This window comes from Alligator sinensis, unplaced genomic scaffold (assembly GCF_000455745.1).
Source record: "Alligator sinensis unplaced genomic scaffold, ASM45574v1 scaffold47_2, whole genome shotgun sequence".
NCBI lineage: Eukaryota > Metazoa > Chordata > Crocodylia > Alligatoridae > Alligator > Alligator sinensis.
This window is the reverse complement of record NW_005842150.1, coordinates 1,897,207-1,912,453: the sequence shown is the minus strand read 5'-3', so window position 1 is coordinate 1,912,453 and position 15,247 is coordinate 1,897,207. Positions and strand designations below refer to the sequence as shown.

General features: G+C 42.8%; 1 protein-coding gene across 2 annotated transcripts in view; it reads left to right on the top strand.

Annotated features, from left to right (window-relative positions):
- Positions 1 to 15,247, top strand: part of UNC79 (unc-79 homolog, NALCN channel complex subunit) — a 180,364-nt gene that overhangs the window by 45,839 nt on the left and 119,278 nt on the right. For both annotated transcript variants that reach the window (XM_025206315.1, XM_006025493.2), the window contains 6 exons: positions 1,843 to 2,073; positions 2,789 to 2,979; positions 3,796 to 3,919; positions 5,608 to 5,748; positions 10,607 to 10,828; positions 14,261 to 14,488. In XM_025206315.1, coding sequence (XP_025062100.1) covers positions 1,843 to 2,073; positions 2,789 to 2,979; positions 3,796 to 3,919; positions 5,608 to 5,748; positions 10,607 to 10,828; positions 14,261 to 14,488 — 1,137 coding nt within the window. The remainder of the gene's footprint in view (positions 1 to 1,842; positions 2,074 to 2,788; positions 2,980 to 3,795; positions 3,920 to 5,607; positions 5,749 to 10,606; positions 10,829 to 14,260; positions 14,489 to 15,247) is intronic.

Sequence of the window (15,247 nt, the reverse complement as noted above, 5' to 3'; positions counted from 1 at the left end):
ATTGCCGGCCACCAGCTACTTCATCTCACAATGTCATAAAGGATCAATTAACTATCAATGAATTTAACAGTCTCGCTTGATTCATGGAAGATGGGTCAGATATCAATTAATTCTGCAGTCTCTCTTAATTCATGGAAGAATAATCAATTATCAGTGACTTCCACAGTCTTGCTTGATTTATACAAAATCCATTAATTATCAAGGCATTCAACAGTCTCTCTTAATCCATAGAATAGCAATTAATCATTAATGAATCCACAGGCTCCCTTGATTCACAGGAGATCAGTTAATCCTCCCCAGACCTGTCAGTCTCTGTACCTTATACAAATTCAATTAATTGTCCCTTTGCCTCTAATTGTGTGAGGTTCCACAATTGTATGATCACCAGCACTTTATCAACAGCATGGGATCTCATGCTTAGCTCATTATCTCCATGGAAACCTCACTTTCCTTTCTGCTGGTGGGTTTCTCTTCACTCGCCCAGTATCACTCATTAGTCCTATCCTGAGCCTTCCTGGATGACCAGATAAAACCACTGGGTCCCTATGCCACTCCTGGGAAATCCCAGCTCTGTATGTCCACACAGTGTGCACAGCGTTCTCAGCTCACTGTGCCATCCCCTCTCTCGGGGTGACTGTGTATGCCAACTTCTTTCTAGTCCACCAGGACTCTTTGTGAATCAGTAAGGGCTTGCTCCTTCTGCATGTGGCTGGGTGTGGCTGGGATTTGGCTCTTTTGCCCCAGACTGCACATAGATCTCTCCCCTGGCTGCTCTGGCAGCTGTTCAACCCCACTAGATTCTTCAGAGTATGTTTATTCCCTGCCCCTGCCCTGACAGCGTCTCTCAGCCAGAACAGGGACTGGAGCCAGTTCCCTGTTATATTTACATTGAAAAATAATGTCAGGCAAACATTTAATAGAATATAAATGTCATCTAGCATGTAAAAAGGATGAAGGGATATATCACCAACCAACTGTCTGTGCACCACAGTCTGAAAACCTCTGCAAGTTAGTTATTTTACATGCAAAGGGTCTATTAGAGAAGCGGGTAAACCTTCCTGCCTCAGGTCATTTAACAGAAGAGAACAGCGATGGTTTTCCTCAACCCCATTCTTTCTGATTATATGAAGTTGCCTTTTTTATCTTCTTAATTCCATTTTTTGTCCCTTTCATTCAAACTCCTTTACCTGGCTGCCTACTCTTTTCATTGCCTCGGCACACACCAGCTTCTGTCAGTTCATTTACACAGCCCTGTATGTCAGGACCAGGCCACTCTGCCTCTCATCACTGCACTTTGTGTCCCTTCTCAAAATGCAGTTTTTCAATTGCTAACCTACCATTTTGCTGGATGTATATACACATTTTATAATTACAAAAGAAATATGAAGTCCAACCCTGATCCTTCTTTTGGTTGTGCTGGTACAAAACAATTGTAACTATTTCAGTCAAATGAATTACATTACCATAAAGCAAGTATGATCAGTGTCACTGACTCTGAAAAGCCTAACTTTGCCAGATAAACCTCAAAAACTGAATGGCTTTGCTTCAGTAATTTTGTGACAATGAAAAATGATTTCAACCCACAAACCTTTTCAGTATCATTGTATCAAAATAGGTTATTTGACAATTTGGAACCTATTAAAAAAATGCTTTTGAAACAGGAAATTTGTCAACCCCTTCTGTCAAATATCTTTTCTGATGGTAAGTCTACAGAGTGGAATCCCAGAGAAACTGGGGAACGCTTTTGAAAATAACACATTCCCTCATCTGACCCTTCCCCTAGCAATTGCCACCATACCCTAGGGTAACTGAAAATGAGATTTGTTTTTTGCTGTTTTCTAGGTGAGCCTTTGTACTCCCAGTGAGAATACACCCACAGAGAGTTTAGCTAGGCTGGTTAGTATGGTCTTCCAGTGGTTTCATTCCACTGCTTATATGATGGATGATGAAGTTGGTAGCCTGGTGGAGAAACTCAAACCCCAGTTTGTTACCAAATGGCTGAAGACGGTTTGTGATGTTCGATTTGATGTCATGGTCATGTGCCTGCTTCCTAAACCAATGGAGTTTGCCAGGGTAAGAATGCATGCTGTAATTTGTCTGAGGATTCCTAGAAAAGCCCTAAAACTTATATCTTACTATGTTAATTTAGACATTTTAAGGTCCAAACTCGATTCTCAGATTGAAGAAGACAGACTTCTGTCTGCCATTGAGTGAATAGAATTTGGCCTATGGTTGCCCTTCTTTTAAATCCTTTTAGTTGTATTGTACCAGGAGAACATGAGAGGATTTATAAGGGCAATGCACAACCAGAATCAACATTAGCACTGATAAACAAAGAGAAATTGTTGACTGGTTGAATCCACTAGTAGCTAAAGCAAAAGTACCAGATATTCCCATAGCCATTAGTGAAGTAAGCTGTGATTAGTTAGAATCATTAGTCTCTGTATGTATTTGCTTAGAAATGTATATTGACTCTCATAACACAGACCCTTCCCTTAATAAAAGAGGGATTAAAAAAAATTAAAAGGACAGGTTATTCAACATAAAAGGCCAAGTGTTAGATCCCTGTCACAAAAGACTATCCCCAGTGATCAAACAGATCAGTCTTGTGATGAGCAAAGTACATGATCTTATGAAAAAAATGCAGTCCCCAGGGATGACTTTGGGAGTTGTACTGAACTTTTTTATTGATCATTTATCATGATTTCATGGCTTCAAAGTGCCATACAAACAACAAGTAAAAATGATGAAAGTCGGTAACAGACATTACTCATGGAAATACCCTCAGGTTGGCGGATACTGGGACAAATCCTGTAGTGCTGTGACGCAACTGAAGGAAGGTCTGAATCGAATCCTCTGCTTGATTCCATACAATGTAATAAACCAGCCGGTGTGGGAATGTATCATGCCAGAGTGGTTGGAAGCCATTAGGACAGAAGTGCCCGATAATCAACTGAAAGAGTTCAGGGAAGTACTAAGGTATGTAGCAATGTACAGGAGCTATTAGGATGGCAAGTGTGTTAACTGACAAGGGGCTTGGCACTGGGAAATCAATTCACAAGGAATAAAAATGCCAGTCAGAACTGCTGTGTTCATATGCAGTGTAAGAAACAGTGAACAAATGCAACTCCAGTGTTGCTAGGGTTAGGCGTCACTCCAAAGACTTCCAGATTTTGGGACAGTTTCATTGTATGGTTCTTTTTATTTTTGGATCTGTATCCAAATCCACAAATAAGGCTGAATTGGCCTTTGATCTGAGTGGTCTGTGAGTCCAGCAGGCCCCGGTACCGCTCCTGGGAACTGCCTGAGTGCTGAGTGTTTCCAACTGGCAGGTTACAGCTCTTAAAGTTATGGTTCCCCACAGCTGAGGTCCATTTCTAGTATAGATAGGAAATCACTAATGACTGAGGAGAAGTGAGGTAAGGAATATTTATATACAGTGGGGATAAAATTATTGATAACAAATACAAATATTATTGATATCTTATCTTCCCAAGCTTTCTGCTTAGACTGACTGGAGACTCTTTGGAATTTAATTCAGATTTTTATGATGTATGGCAGACCCAGCAATCTCAGGAATGACCCCCAACATTCAGAAAGAGTTGTACCAGCAACCCGGTTGCAAGTGACACATTGCCTGTATGATGCAAAATAAGGGTGCAAATATCTCATTAGTAAGATGTTAGTAATACTCAATTTTGATTGATATGTTATTAATTGTTCATGTATCATATGCTATGTGCTGCACATAATGGCAAGCCATTCATCATATGTTTCTGTTCTTCTGTTCTGCAGCAAAATGTTTGATATTGAACTTTGTCCTCTTCCTTTTTCCATGGAGGAGATGTTTGGTTTCATTAGTTGTCGATTCACAGGATATCCATCTTCTGTGCAAGAGCAGGCTTTGCTCTGGCTGCATGTAAGTGTCCTTCATCAGTGGGTTGTGCTAAACCAACTTGTGGTTTAGGCAAGGAAGAGCTATTTGAACCTTTTTAAAATCAACCTTTTTTAAAGTATCAAGGTGTCTTTTTTCCCTTTGCTTACCTCTACTATAAACAGGTAGGTAGCTCAGGACAAAAAGGGAAGTTATGTATTACTCTCTCATCTCTCTCATCTTCAGCTAAATGTCTAGACTTTTGTGGATGGGTAGACATTTGTGGAAGGCTTTTCCTCTGACTGTAGGTTGTGGACTAGCCAGATGCCTCATTTCTTCCCCAGCGCTAACCTGCCACAGAATGTGCTTCTAAGACTGCAAAGGGACTTTTAGCATTCCCATTTTGTGAAAAGCTGGACTGGATTTGGAGTCCTTCAGACTCACTTTCTGCTGTGGCCTTAATCCCTGTCTGTTCAGACCCACAAACCTGGCCACCTGTTGCCAGGGTGTATATTACATCCAGAAAACTTTCTCTGCGTATTGAGCAGATACAGGACAGATTATGCCTCCAAATTTAATCTGGGAGTGAAGCAGCTTCACTCAAGATCGCATGCAATTTATCATAGCACATCTGAAACAACACCTGCAATCATCACTTCTTCTCTGAGGAGAGTTATTTGTGGTGAATGTAAGGTGAACTATTTCCTGGGGAACTTTAGCAGGTTTTTTTGGTTTGCAAATTTTCTATCAACAAACTGTGATTTTTGCAAGTTCGCTTGGTGTGAACAACTGTCGGATGAAATCATTTTGAGTAAGTCCATTTTTGTCTCTGACTTGTTCATGAAGTGGTCACCATGAAAATTCCCTCTTGTGATGTGCTGCATGAGATTGGTCACTTACAAACAGGTAGAACCCTTGGGTTGTTCGTGAATTATCCAACTCTGTTGGAAATTGAAGATCTATTGCAGAATAGATAAATAACCTTTCACTGAAAATAACCTTTCATGGTAGGTCAACCCTGCAGGCTAGTCTAGAGATACTTGAGCTAGCTGAGTAACTTAGGTACTAGCAGCAGTGCAGCTGTAGCAACATGGAGCTCAACCCTGCTCCTTCTCCTCCAGGAATCTGGCTTGGTGCTCAAGTGGTATCCTGTACTAAGGCCTGTGCTTCCCTGGTTAGATAGCTACTTGTATCTAATATACAAGAATTACTGTACTCATGTAGCTACTCATTTAAAGCAAGCTCTGCTACAGTCAGCAGTATGGACAAATGGCTATGGGAACCAACTTGACTGGAGCCTTTGGAACAGCATTGGCCTACAAATAATAATGCCAACAACAACTAGTGAATATTTATTCATCCTAGTATTTGTGACAGTTTGCTTCACATGACTTTCCTGTGAAGAAAACCTTCCACACATAAATGTTTATGGGTAAAAGAGGACCTGAGATGCAATCAGAGAGATGTCCGGTCTTATTCACAGGAATACTGGAAAGTGCTCTTTGTTGCACTTCGCCAGGTCTTTTGGTTCTCTGAGTCAACAAGAAACAAGGCCATCCTAACTTTAAGCACATGGCTAGTACCAGTGTTTTTGTTCAAGCTACCTAGATGCATGAAATTAGGAATGTGCTTTTGTACCTTGATAAAGCTGACCTATGTGATGAATGTATTTCTAAAGATAGCAATTTTTATCAGCTCTGAAAACTCATGCTTTTTTTTGTGTCTTTCATCAGGTGTTGTCTGAATTAGATATTGTGGTTCCTCTCCAGCTGCTAATCAGTATGTTTTCCGACGGAGTTAATTCAGTCAAAGAATTAGCAAATCAAAGAAAATCAAGAGTCAGTGAACTGGCAGGAAATCTTGCCGCTCGAAGGGTAATTAGCATTTATTTTCGCCTTAGAACAGTGTTTCTTGTGTATTACGGATGAAAATTGAAAAACTCTTTATTAGTTATGTCAGCAACTGTTGATTGGAGACAAAGTACATATTTTGAGTGATAAAAATGAGACAACTTCTTGATTTAATGACAGCCTATCACTTGATCAACTTTAATTCGTAAATTAAGAATTGGTAAATATGATGCAGGCAGTGGCTGGTTGTGCAGTCTTTCTGAATGAATGGTTTTACTTGGTACAGTAACCTGTGTAATAGTTAAGCATTAGTATTTACTGTGTCTTGTTATCTTTTCCAAATTTTTATTCTCTGTATCTGCTGTTCACTGCCATCAACCAGCATTTTTTTATGATCACCTGGTCGGCTAGGGTGAGCTTTCTCATTCTTGTTTCATGCAGCCCTTCCTGATGGTACTGATAGAACAGAATTAATTTCCCTGACCTTCATTCTGCTTTTTCATTTTTTGGTTTCACTTAACCCTCCCCTTCCTTGGCTGCCATTTACCTCTGATAGAGGAGGCAGTAGCTTCTTTCAAACTCCTGAAATAGCCAGAATAACTTATTGTTAACAGCCAACTCTTGTCGTGGGGGCAAACTGTGTTAGAGACTTTCTGAGGAAGAATTCCTTGTGACGGAAGCGTATTCAATCTTTGGAGATAAATTCATCTACTCTCCATTTCTCTCCTCTGGTCTTTAAAGCATGATACTGGTAATGCAGAGGAAATTATCAGATGACCATAGAACTTGACTAGGCTGTTTGTTATGTGCTGAAGCAGTTTAAAACCTGACCTTTTTGTAACCTATTTAATCAGACATTTGATTGAATACTTCTTTAACAGCTCTTCTATTTGAAAAGTTTTCATCTGTCTTGTTTTGGTTTCCACAATGAATTCATTTTTCTTAGATAGAGAAACTGTGAACAGTAAGGAAATATATTTATTGATACAAGTGCATGAATTCTGAAAATCTGTCCTCACTTGACTTTTGAAACACTATGTTATTTTCTATACAACAGAAACACAAGTATGTGTCATCCGGGATCTTCATTTTCTCTGTTTAAACATTGCAACTTCTCTGATTAAAACCCCCCAAATCTGTGATTAAAATATAACACCACTAATATATAGGTATCAATTGAACACAATGTTTTTATTTATATATTTACAATTTTAAAGCAATTTGGAAGCCTACCAGTGCCTCAATCACTATAATAAAATACATTCTAAATATCTTTAAATTTTGATGTTTGATTTTGGGTTTTTTATCATGAAAAACCTGAGCTCCCCCTGCCCCCTTTGCTCACCAGAATGCAGGTCTAGGCCCCTCACTCCTCACTTACAGCCCCCCTGGCCCTGCTGCTGCCCCTAACTCCCTACCCATAGCTCTCTCAACCCTGCTGGTGCCCCTCACCCGCAGCCTCCTGCTTTGCCTGAGGGAGCCCCCAGCTGCCAGGGCTATGAGGTCAGGGACCTGGTTCCACAACCCCCTGCCCCCTGCAGCAGTGCCCGAATCCCAGCAGTGCCCGAACCCTGCTGCTGCAGTGGAGTGGAGCGTGGATCCAGGCTCTCCCTCCCCCATGGGTGGTACAGTTGAAGCGGAGCCCATGGGGGAGGTCGGGTGCAGGTTGCCCGCTGTGGACTCAGGGTCCCTGCCCTGCTGCCCTCCCTCCAGGGCCTCCGCAGACCAGCAGGTGGGACCCAGCACAGCAGGGCAGAGGGGTGCCAGGCGGGGCAGCTCTTTGCTGCTGTGAAGCCTGTGCCACCCTGGCGAGGTGCTCTCTGTCTGCCTGAGAGCAGTGAAAGGCACAACTGCGCCATCACCCCCGCTGCTGCCAGGTGGGCAAGGGGCACCTCACCAGGGTGGTGCAGGGCTCACAGCAGCAACACTGGGTCCCACCTGCTGGGCTCTGGAGACCTTGGGGGAGAGCAGCAGGACAGGGACCCCGAGCCCACAGCGGGCAGCCTACACCCTCCACTGGCCTCACCTCACCTCCACCCCGCATACAGATCAGAAGGGCACGTGTCCTCCCGTCCCCCTTGGGAGTGCATGCAGCGGTGGGGTGCCAGCCCCCTTTGTTCCCCTGATGAGCCACCTGTGGCCCTGTTCTGCTCCCTGCCAGGGCCCTGTAGCTGCGTATTCCAGCCCCAAGCCCCACATACCACTTGGCTGGGCAAGAGACCCAGCCCAGCCCTGCCCAACTCCCCCCTGCCCTCACTATGGGGGCCTCAATCCCCACGTCTCCCCCACCAGATTTACCTGTGGGAGCTGCTCTCCAGGCTGCCTGGTGGCCATGTGCATGCATGAGCATGCACCTCTGCCTGATCCCCCTCCATGCACTGCCCCCCCAGCCCCTTGCAGGCTGGAACTCTGACAGCCTGCAGGGAGCTCTTTACAAAAGTGCAAAATCCATGTGCTTTTTCATTAAAATGAGAAAGCCATGTTTTTCTCAGTTAAAAGGGAAAAACCACAGTTTTCCCCCCCATTTTTCATTGTTTCCCAGTCCCTGTTCATTGTTAAAGAGCATCAGAAGCATATCCTTTTGCTTTGTTTAACTGTGTAAAATGCTTAAAATTAAAATCAGAGTTTGATTACTGTGGTATTAAAGCAAGTGTGAGTCTGCAGGCACAGTGAGAACTCAGGGAAAAAACTAGTGTGGTTAGGTTACTTCACAGTGCTGTACCACACGTTAGAGGAACGCTTCTTAATGATATAACACATGGAATTTCTGACAGACATGCAGCTTAAAAATACAAGGTCAGATGCTTTGCTCCACTACTGCCTAAGAGGGACTAAAAAAGTGAGAAACTGAAGTTTCTCTGGGTAAGCTAATCCTCATATGAGTTAATTAACACTGGCATTGCAGAAAGTAGATCTGCCAAGTAACACAGCTAGTATAGGATCATTCCTGAATCTCATGCAGAGGAAACACACACTTTTACTACCTGGTATATCAGATAGTAGGTTGCCTAGGAACAAATTGTGTGGTGTGGTACTGAACTTCCCTTCGACACTGGAGGGTTTCTATGTGTATTGCTGAGAGTGGTGAAAGAATACCTATTGTAGGCTGCATATGCACATTCAGATGATTTGGAAGAATTCTCCTGGGTCTGTTTTCCTGCTAGAAAACCTACTTGGAGACCCTGCAACAGAAATGTGAATAATGAGCCCCTGAAGAGGAGAGAGTTTTCCTTGCTGACACTGTACAGCCAGGGGGCTCCTGTGCACACATCTCAGCATGCTCTGCAGCTTCCCTCACTCTGTCTGGGGACAGATGGCAGCAGTGCACAGGGCAGCCCTGATTGGCTGACCAAGACTGCTCAAGATCAGCCTGTGTCAGGGAGCTGAAGCATAATGTGGGTATTGTGAAGGGTGTGCATTCTCCTCCCTGTGAGGCTGTAACAGTAGAGTACAGCCTAAGGAAAATATTGTGTCCTGGGGTGGGTGAGGGAAAGGATGGGAGCAAAGCACCCTGGGATGCTGGAGGTCTGTGCTGTAGCTTCTCTCAGAAAGGGACTTTTGCTTTCCCAGGAGAAACTCTCCTGGGATAGATTTAACCTTGGTTGTTCCTGGGTTATTTTCCTTTTGAAACCACCATTTTTGATCTGAGAGAAAAATCTTGAACATCTGTACATTTATGTTTTCTACTGGGAGAGCAGTGATTCTTCCAGTAGAAGCTGAATGGCTTATGGCCCTACTGTGGGTGGGTATAAATTATTTGTGTATGCATTGCTTTATTTTACATCCTCCTTCTAGTTGTTCTTCAGCTACCTCTACCATCTGGGGATAGTCTTGGTGATTACTGTTCTGTTGATACGCCTTCTTGTAATCAACCACTGAGGCTGTGTGTAGATGAAATGAGAGGCGTGTGCACACAACACTTCAAAGTGAGCTAAATGCTTTTGCACCACTTTAATGGTGTTTGCATGCCTTGGCAGCACATTGCACATTTATTCCAGCCGTTGTAGGAAATTCGGTGGCGTAATGCACCTTAAATGGCTTGGGGTGCAGCAAACCAAAACTCCTCCAAGGAGCTTTAGTTTGCTACCCCTACAGCTGTGGATTGAAGCATCGGGCTCTGTGTAGCTCCACGGCTCTGCAGGAAGCCCTGCAGGCAGCCTGGCAGCAGCCTGGGAAAACAGGCTCCGCTGAAGAAAAATGGTGAGCCTGATCCTTTTTTTTTTTCCCCCCTGGAGCCTGCTTGCCTGAGCTGCATGGGGGCCCAGTGCTTCCTTCTGTGGCTTTGGACTGCCTGAGCTGGGTGCCTGTGGGTGGGTGCCGCCTTGAGGGGGCTGTCACTGCTGCAGAGGGAAGCACCAGCCCCTCCCCCACTGCAGCCCAGGGACTGCTCTGCCTGTTGGCAGCTCGCCCTCTCCTCTCTGCCAGAGAGGCAGGTAAGTCAGTGGGGTGTGTGCATGACACTGGAGTTGAATCAGCCCTAAATTAAAGTGGTATTTTTTAAAACCCACCGCTTCAATTTAGGGCCCCCGTTTCATTTACACACACCCTGGCACTCCTGTGAGAGTGTTTTGTCCTACTATATAATGTCACATCAGTGTAGCTTAGGCTGCTTTACCATCTGTACCCATTTTGTGGATAAAGTTATACTAAGATCCTCCCAGGTATAACTAAGTCCATGGAGTTATACCAGGCACAAATTTGATGTGAGCTTTCTAACATATGCCAGTACATACAAGAATGCATAATATGACCCACTGCATGTTACAGAAACAGCTATGATAGGAAAAAGTAAAGCTGTAGGGTCTGAGTTTTCTCCCATTTACACCAGCCCAGTACTCAGGAGTTTCAGACTGATCTGTGTGTCTGTCCTCTGTTTCTTCAGGTGAGTGTTGCCTCTGACCCTGGGCGCAGGGTTCAGCATAGCATGTTGAGTCCTTTCCCAAGTCCTTTCCAGAGCCCATTTCGCAGCCCTGTTCGCAGCCCTTTTCGAAGTCCATTCAAGAATTTTGGACACCCTGGAGGAAAGACCATTGACTTTGAATGTGATGATGATGAAATGAATCTGAATTGCTTCATACTGATGTTTGATCTCATCCTGAAGCAGGTACCAACAGAGAGAAAATGTTCTTGGTAAACTGATGCAAAAATGAAATTTATGGCTGCCTATACATGTGCTTGGAGGTGGGTGTTGGGTGTGGGGGAGGCGCATTTTAATTAGAGTGATTCCCAGGCAGCCGCTCTAATTAAAACCCCTCACTTTCATATGTATTAAACTCCTGCACATTTCAAAATGGCCACGGGACACTTTAAACCTCATTCAATGAGGTTTAGTTAAAGTACCCATGGTCATTTTAAAACATGCGGGGGCTTAATACACTTGATGCTGCAGTGATGCTGCAGCATTCTAATTAGAACATGGAGCAGATTTGATTAATTAATTAGATGCTTAAAACACACATATGCTAATATTTAGGAATAACTGGAAAGAACCCACTTATTGCCATGTTTGGATAAACCCAAAAATCAAAAGTCAATTAATGTGCCTGTGAAGTCTGTTTAGGGCTGTCTACATGTGGGGTTGCACCAGTTAAAATAAAAATGTAATTTTAAATTGGATTAGATAAAGTGGTATAAAAGATGGTATGAACATTGTTTCAGGTAAAAACCAAGGTGCATTTGTCAGTATTTTAGGGGTGTTGGTTGTATCTATGATGGTTTCAGGAAGCAGACAGACAAGATTCTTTGGGTAAATCTGATATCTTTTATTAGACCAACTAAAATAGTTAGAAAAATTCTTCTTTGCAAGAATTCGGGTACTTACACTCTTCTTCAGGCAGAGGGAGCATCTGCAGTTGTTTTGTGCTCTTTCTGGATGAGATAAAATCCAGTATGCAAGAATGCAGGTCAGTGAAAATGCAAATATGTGGCGTTGAGAAACAATGGGTGGTAGACAGGTGGGGGGGAAGGAAATGGTGACCTGGATATAGAATGTAGCTGGTAAATTTTAGAGATGTTATCTGGGGTATCAGATGATAGGCAGGTTATAATGTGCCATAAAATCCAATGTCTATATTTCATCTATAATTTTTTGTATCCAGTAGATGGATGAAGTGAAGTTCATAGTCTCATCTACAAAAGGTGTTTTGTAAATTCTCTTTGAAGATTAGAATTGAGTGGTTGGAGAGAGTGGTTATCTTGTGAGAATTGGCCCCCCGCAGGTAATTGCAACCGATACTAGAAGAAGACCCAATTCTTAAAGAGATCTTTCCAGAACCACCCACCCTAGCCTTTAAACAAGCACTGAACCTCGCCAACCTCATCACCAGAAGCAAACTTCCTATGGCCCAAAAAACATGGAATGGATCCAGATCATGCCAGAACAAGAAATGTAAAACCTGCCAAAATATCTCTGCCACTTCCATAATAAATACACCCCACATAGAATCATCACCATTCTTGGATCTCACACCTGCATCTCCAGAAATGTAATAGCTCATCCAGTGCACTAAATGTCTTGATGGAAAATATACAGAAGAAACCAAACAACTGCATACCAGAATGAATGCACACTGAAAATCTATCAAAGACAGAAATACCCAATTACCTGTGGGTGCACATTTCTCACTCTCTCTCCAATAGCTCAGGTTTAATCCTCAAAGAGAATTTATAAAACACCTTTCGCAGATGAGTCTATGAATTTCACTTTAGCAACCTACTGGATACAAAAAAATAATGGACTAAATATAGACATTGGATTGATGACACATTATAACCTGCCTGCCATCTGATACCCCAGGTAACCTCTCTACAACTTACCAGCTATGTTCAATCTCCAGGTCACCATTTCCTTCCCCTTCCTTTCCCCACCCATTGTCTCTCACCCCCTCTGACCCTCACTGCCAAACATTTGCTTTGTCAGTGTTGGCATTTTCCACACAAGAATGCTTCACAGGGTTTACTTAAGGTATAATATTAAGACATCTTAGTTAAGCTAGTGAATGGTAAGTGGTAAATCCCCAAGAAGACAATGCAATTTGTAGGGTTCACACGAGTTAGCAGATAGAGTGAAAGACTAAGCAGGAGCATAGCTGCTAACTCCTGCTAAAACTGCAAATTGCCTAGACTTCAGAACTTTTCTGATCAGTAAAATTTTGCTTCATATTAATTACCATACAGTAGCCCACTGAACTGAAAAGCACCCCTTTTCTTTTTTTCCCCAGTGCTAGGGAATTCAGCAGTATTTAATCAGGCTTTTAGAAGGTGTGAAATTCTGAGCTTTGATCTTTTAATACAGAAATTGCCAAGTAAAGACTAGAGGAAGCTATAAAGATAAAATCCAGGAACTGACTTGCTTAGTGTATTTTGTTTGGGGTTATATTTTCTTTCATTTAAGTCTTTTTTTTTTTACTGCCCTTCTTTCAGCTCCTCAATCAGGCTGATAGGCTGAAAATGGCACGTCCCAGTTTAAGAGGATGCTGTTCTCCCACATACAGATATTGACCCATATTATCCAAAGTAGCCTCTACTCAGTGCCTCTGTTTTTGAGTGCCCACAATGAGGCCTCTATTTTCAGAAGCATTGCGAGCCTGCAGCTCTTTCTGATTCCATTTAGATATGTAGGTGGTCAGTAGCTCTGACAGTCAGGCCTCAGTTGCCTTGAATAAACAGATGGTGTTTCTTGTAGATTGATAGAGAGCCCAAGTCAGTGAAAGCCAGCCCTTTTGGCAGGCATGCCACAATCTAAGTACTGAGTGCCAATCCGATCCCCTTCCCCTGCCTAGTCTGCTGTTCTGCTTTCGTGTTGCCCTGTGCTTCCTGCTCAGTCAGTTACACTGCCTTCTGCTTTCTGTCCCATCTTTTGCTGTTTTTCCCTCACACAGAGAATGCCCGTGCTACTTGTGGCATGCATGCCACAGACTGGACACCCCTGCCCTATGTGGCTTAGAGTTTATTTCTACCCCCATACAACAGTTGCTCATAGCCAGTGATTTAGGGGATATGGCAGGAGTGTGGCAGGGGAGATGATTTAACATACTGCTGTGCTCTGACAATCCTCATTTGGAATAATTGCCCCAAAGCAATTGTTACCAATTGGCATAAATTAGAGGGGCTCTGAGGCTGCTCTGACTCCTGCTGAGAGCTAAAGTGGCCCTGCTGGCCTCTGGAATTGGAGAAACCATAATTTTTATGTAAAGCCTCCTCCTCAAGTACTGGAGCAACTGCACTTCTGTGGAGGACCAGAGCTATGTCTGAGATTGTCAAAGCTACCAAAGCAAGCCGCTTGCCCATCCCCTGTTAAGATCAACGGGAGTGGGGAAAGCTGAGCTTTTACACGACTTTGAAAATTCCAGTGTAGGTGTTGAGTTGAGCACCCAAAATTAGTGGCTGCCTTTGAACACATGAGTTTCAGTATGTCTCACATTCTTCTCCGTGTGGCTGATTTAATGTTGGCAGTAATGTAAGAATAAGCAGACTAGATAACTGATTGTTAATCAGACAGTTAATTGTTACCTTTTCCCTATTTACTTTTTTTCAGATGGAACTCCAAGATGATGGTATCACCTTGGGTTTAGAGAACAGCCTCTCCAAAGACATAATTTCCATCATAAGCAACGTGTTTCAGGCACCGTGGGGTGGCTCGCACACGTGTCAGAAAGATGAAAAAGCAGTTGAATGTAATCTGTGCCAGTCTAGCATTCTTTGTTATCAGCTAGCCTGTGAGCTGCTAGAGCGGCTAGCTCCAAAGGAAGAAATCAGGCTAGTGGTAAGTCGTAAAAGAAATGGGTTATATAATTAAATGGAAGACTTTAATAGTTCTTCAAAAGTCCTATGTTTAATTACACAAATTGCCCTCTACACAAGGCAGCAAGGCTGCTTTGAGCTTGTACATAGATCAGAATGATCAGTCTAGAATTAAATTTCCATTGATTTGTTAGGTCTTGTAAATTGGAATAGAGTCTTTTAAAGAATACCCTGGTAGAGGCAATACCAATTTAATAGGTGGCATTTTCCTTTTGTTTTCCATGTGTCCTAGTCTGGTTCTGGGAAGGCGCTGTGGGTGGAGGTGTTATCTGTCATACAAAGTGTAAAATGATAATACTTTGAGCTTTGCATCTCTGGGTTTGTTTATATAACAAATTGAAATCAAGGGCCCAAATTTTCAAGTGATTAGGTATTTTGGGTGCTTCAGTTCTCAAGTGCAAACTTGACATACCTGAAAATAATTGGTGGAAAACACTGAGTGCCTTTCCTACTCCTGTTCTGAAATTCAGGCCTGTGGCATTGTTGTAACTTTGAAAAGGCTGACCAGAGTCACAGACCACTTACGGCTATTAAGGATCCCTTGTTACTTTTCATGAGAGCTGGAATGTCACCTTGGTGTCCTGAACATATTTGATATTGAATTACTCTATTCTGCTTGTACTTGTTCCTTTTGACATTTTTCTTTATGTTTTATCCTAAACTCTTATTTGCAGTAGTTCTGCAGTGTGTTAAGTACTTGGAGCATTTTAGCGGTGGGCAA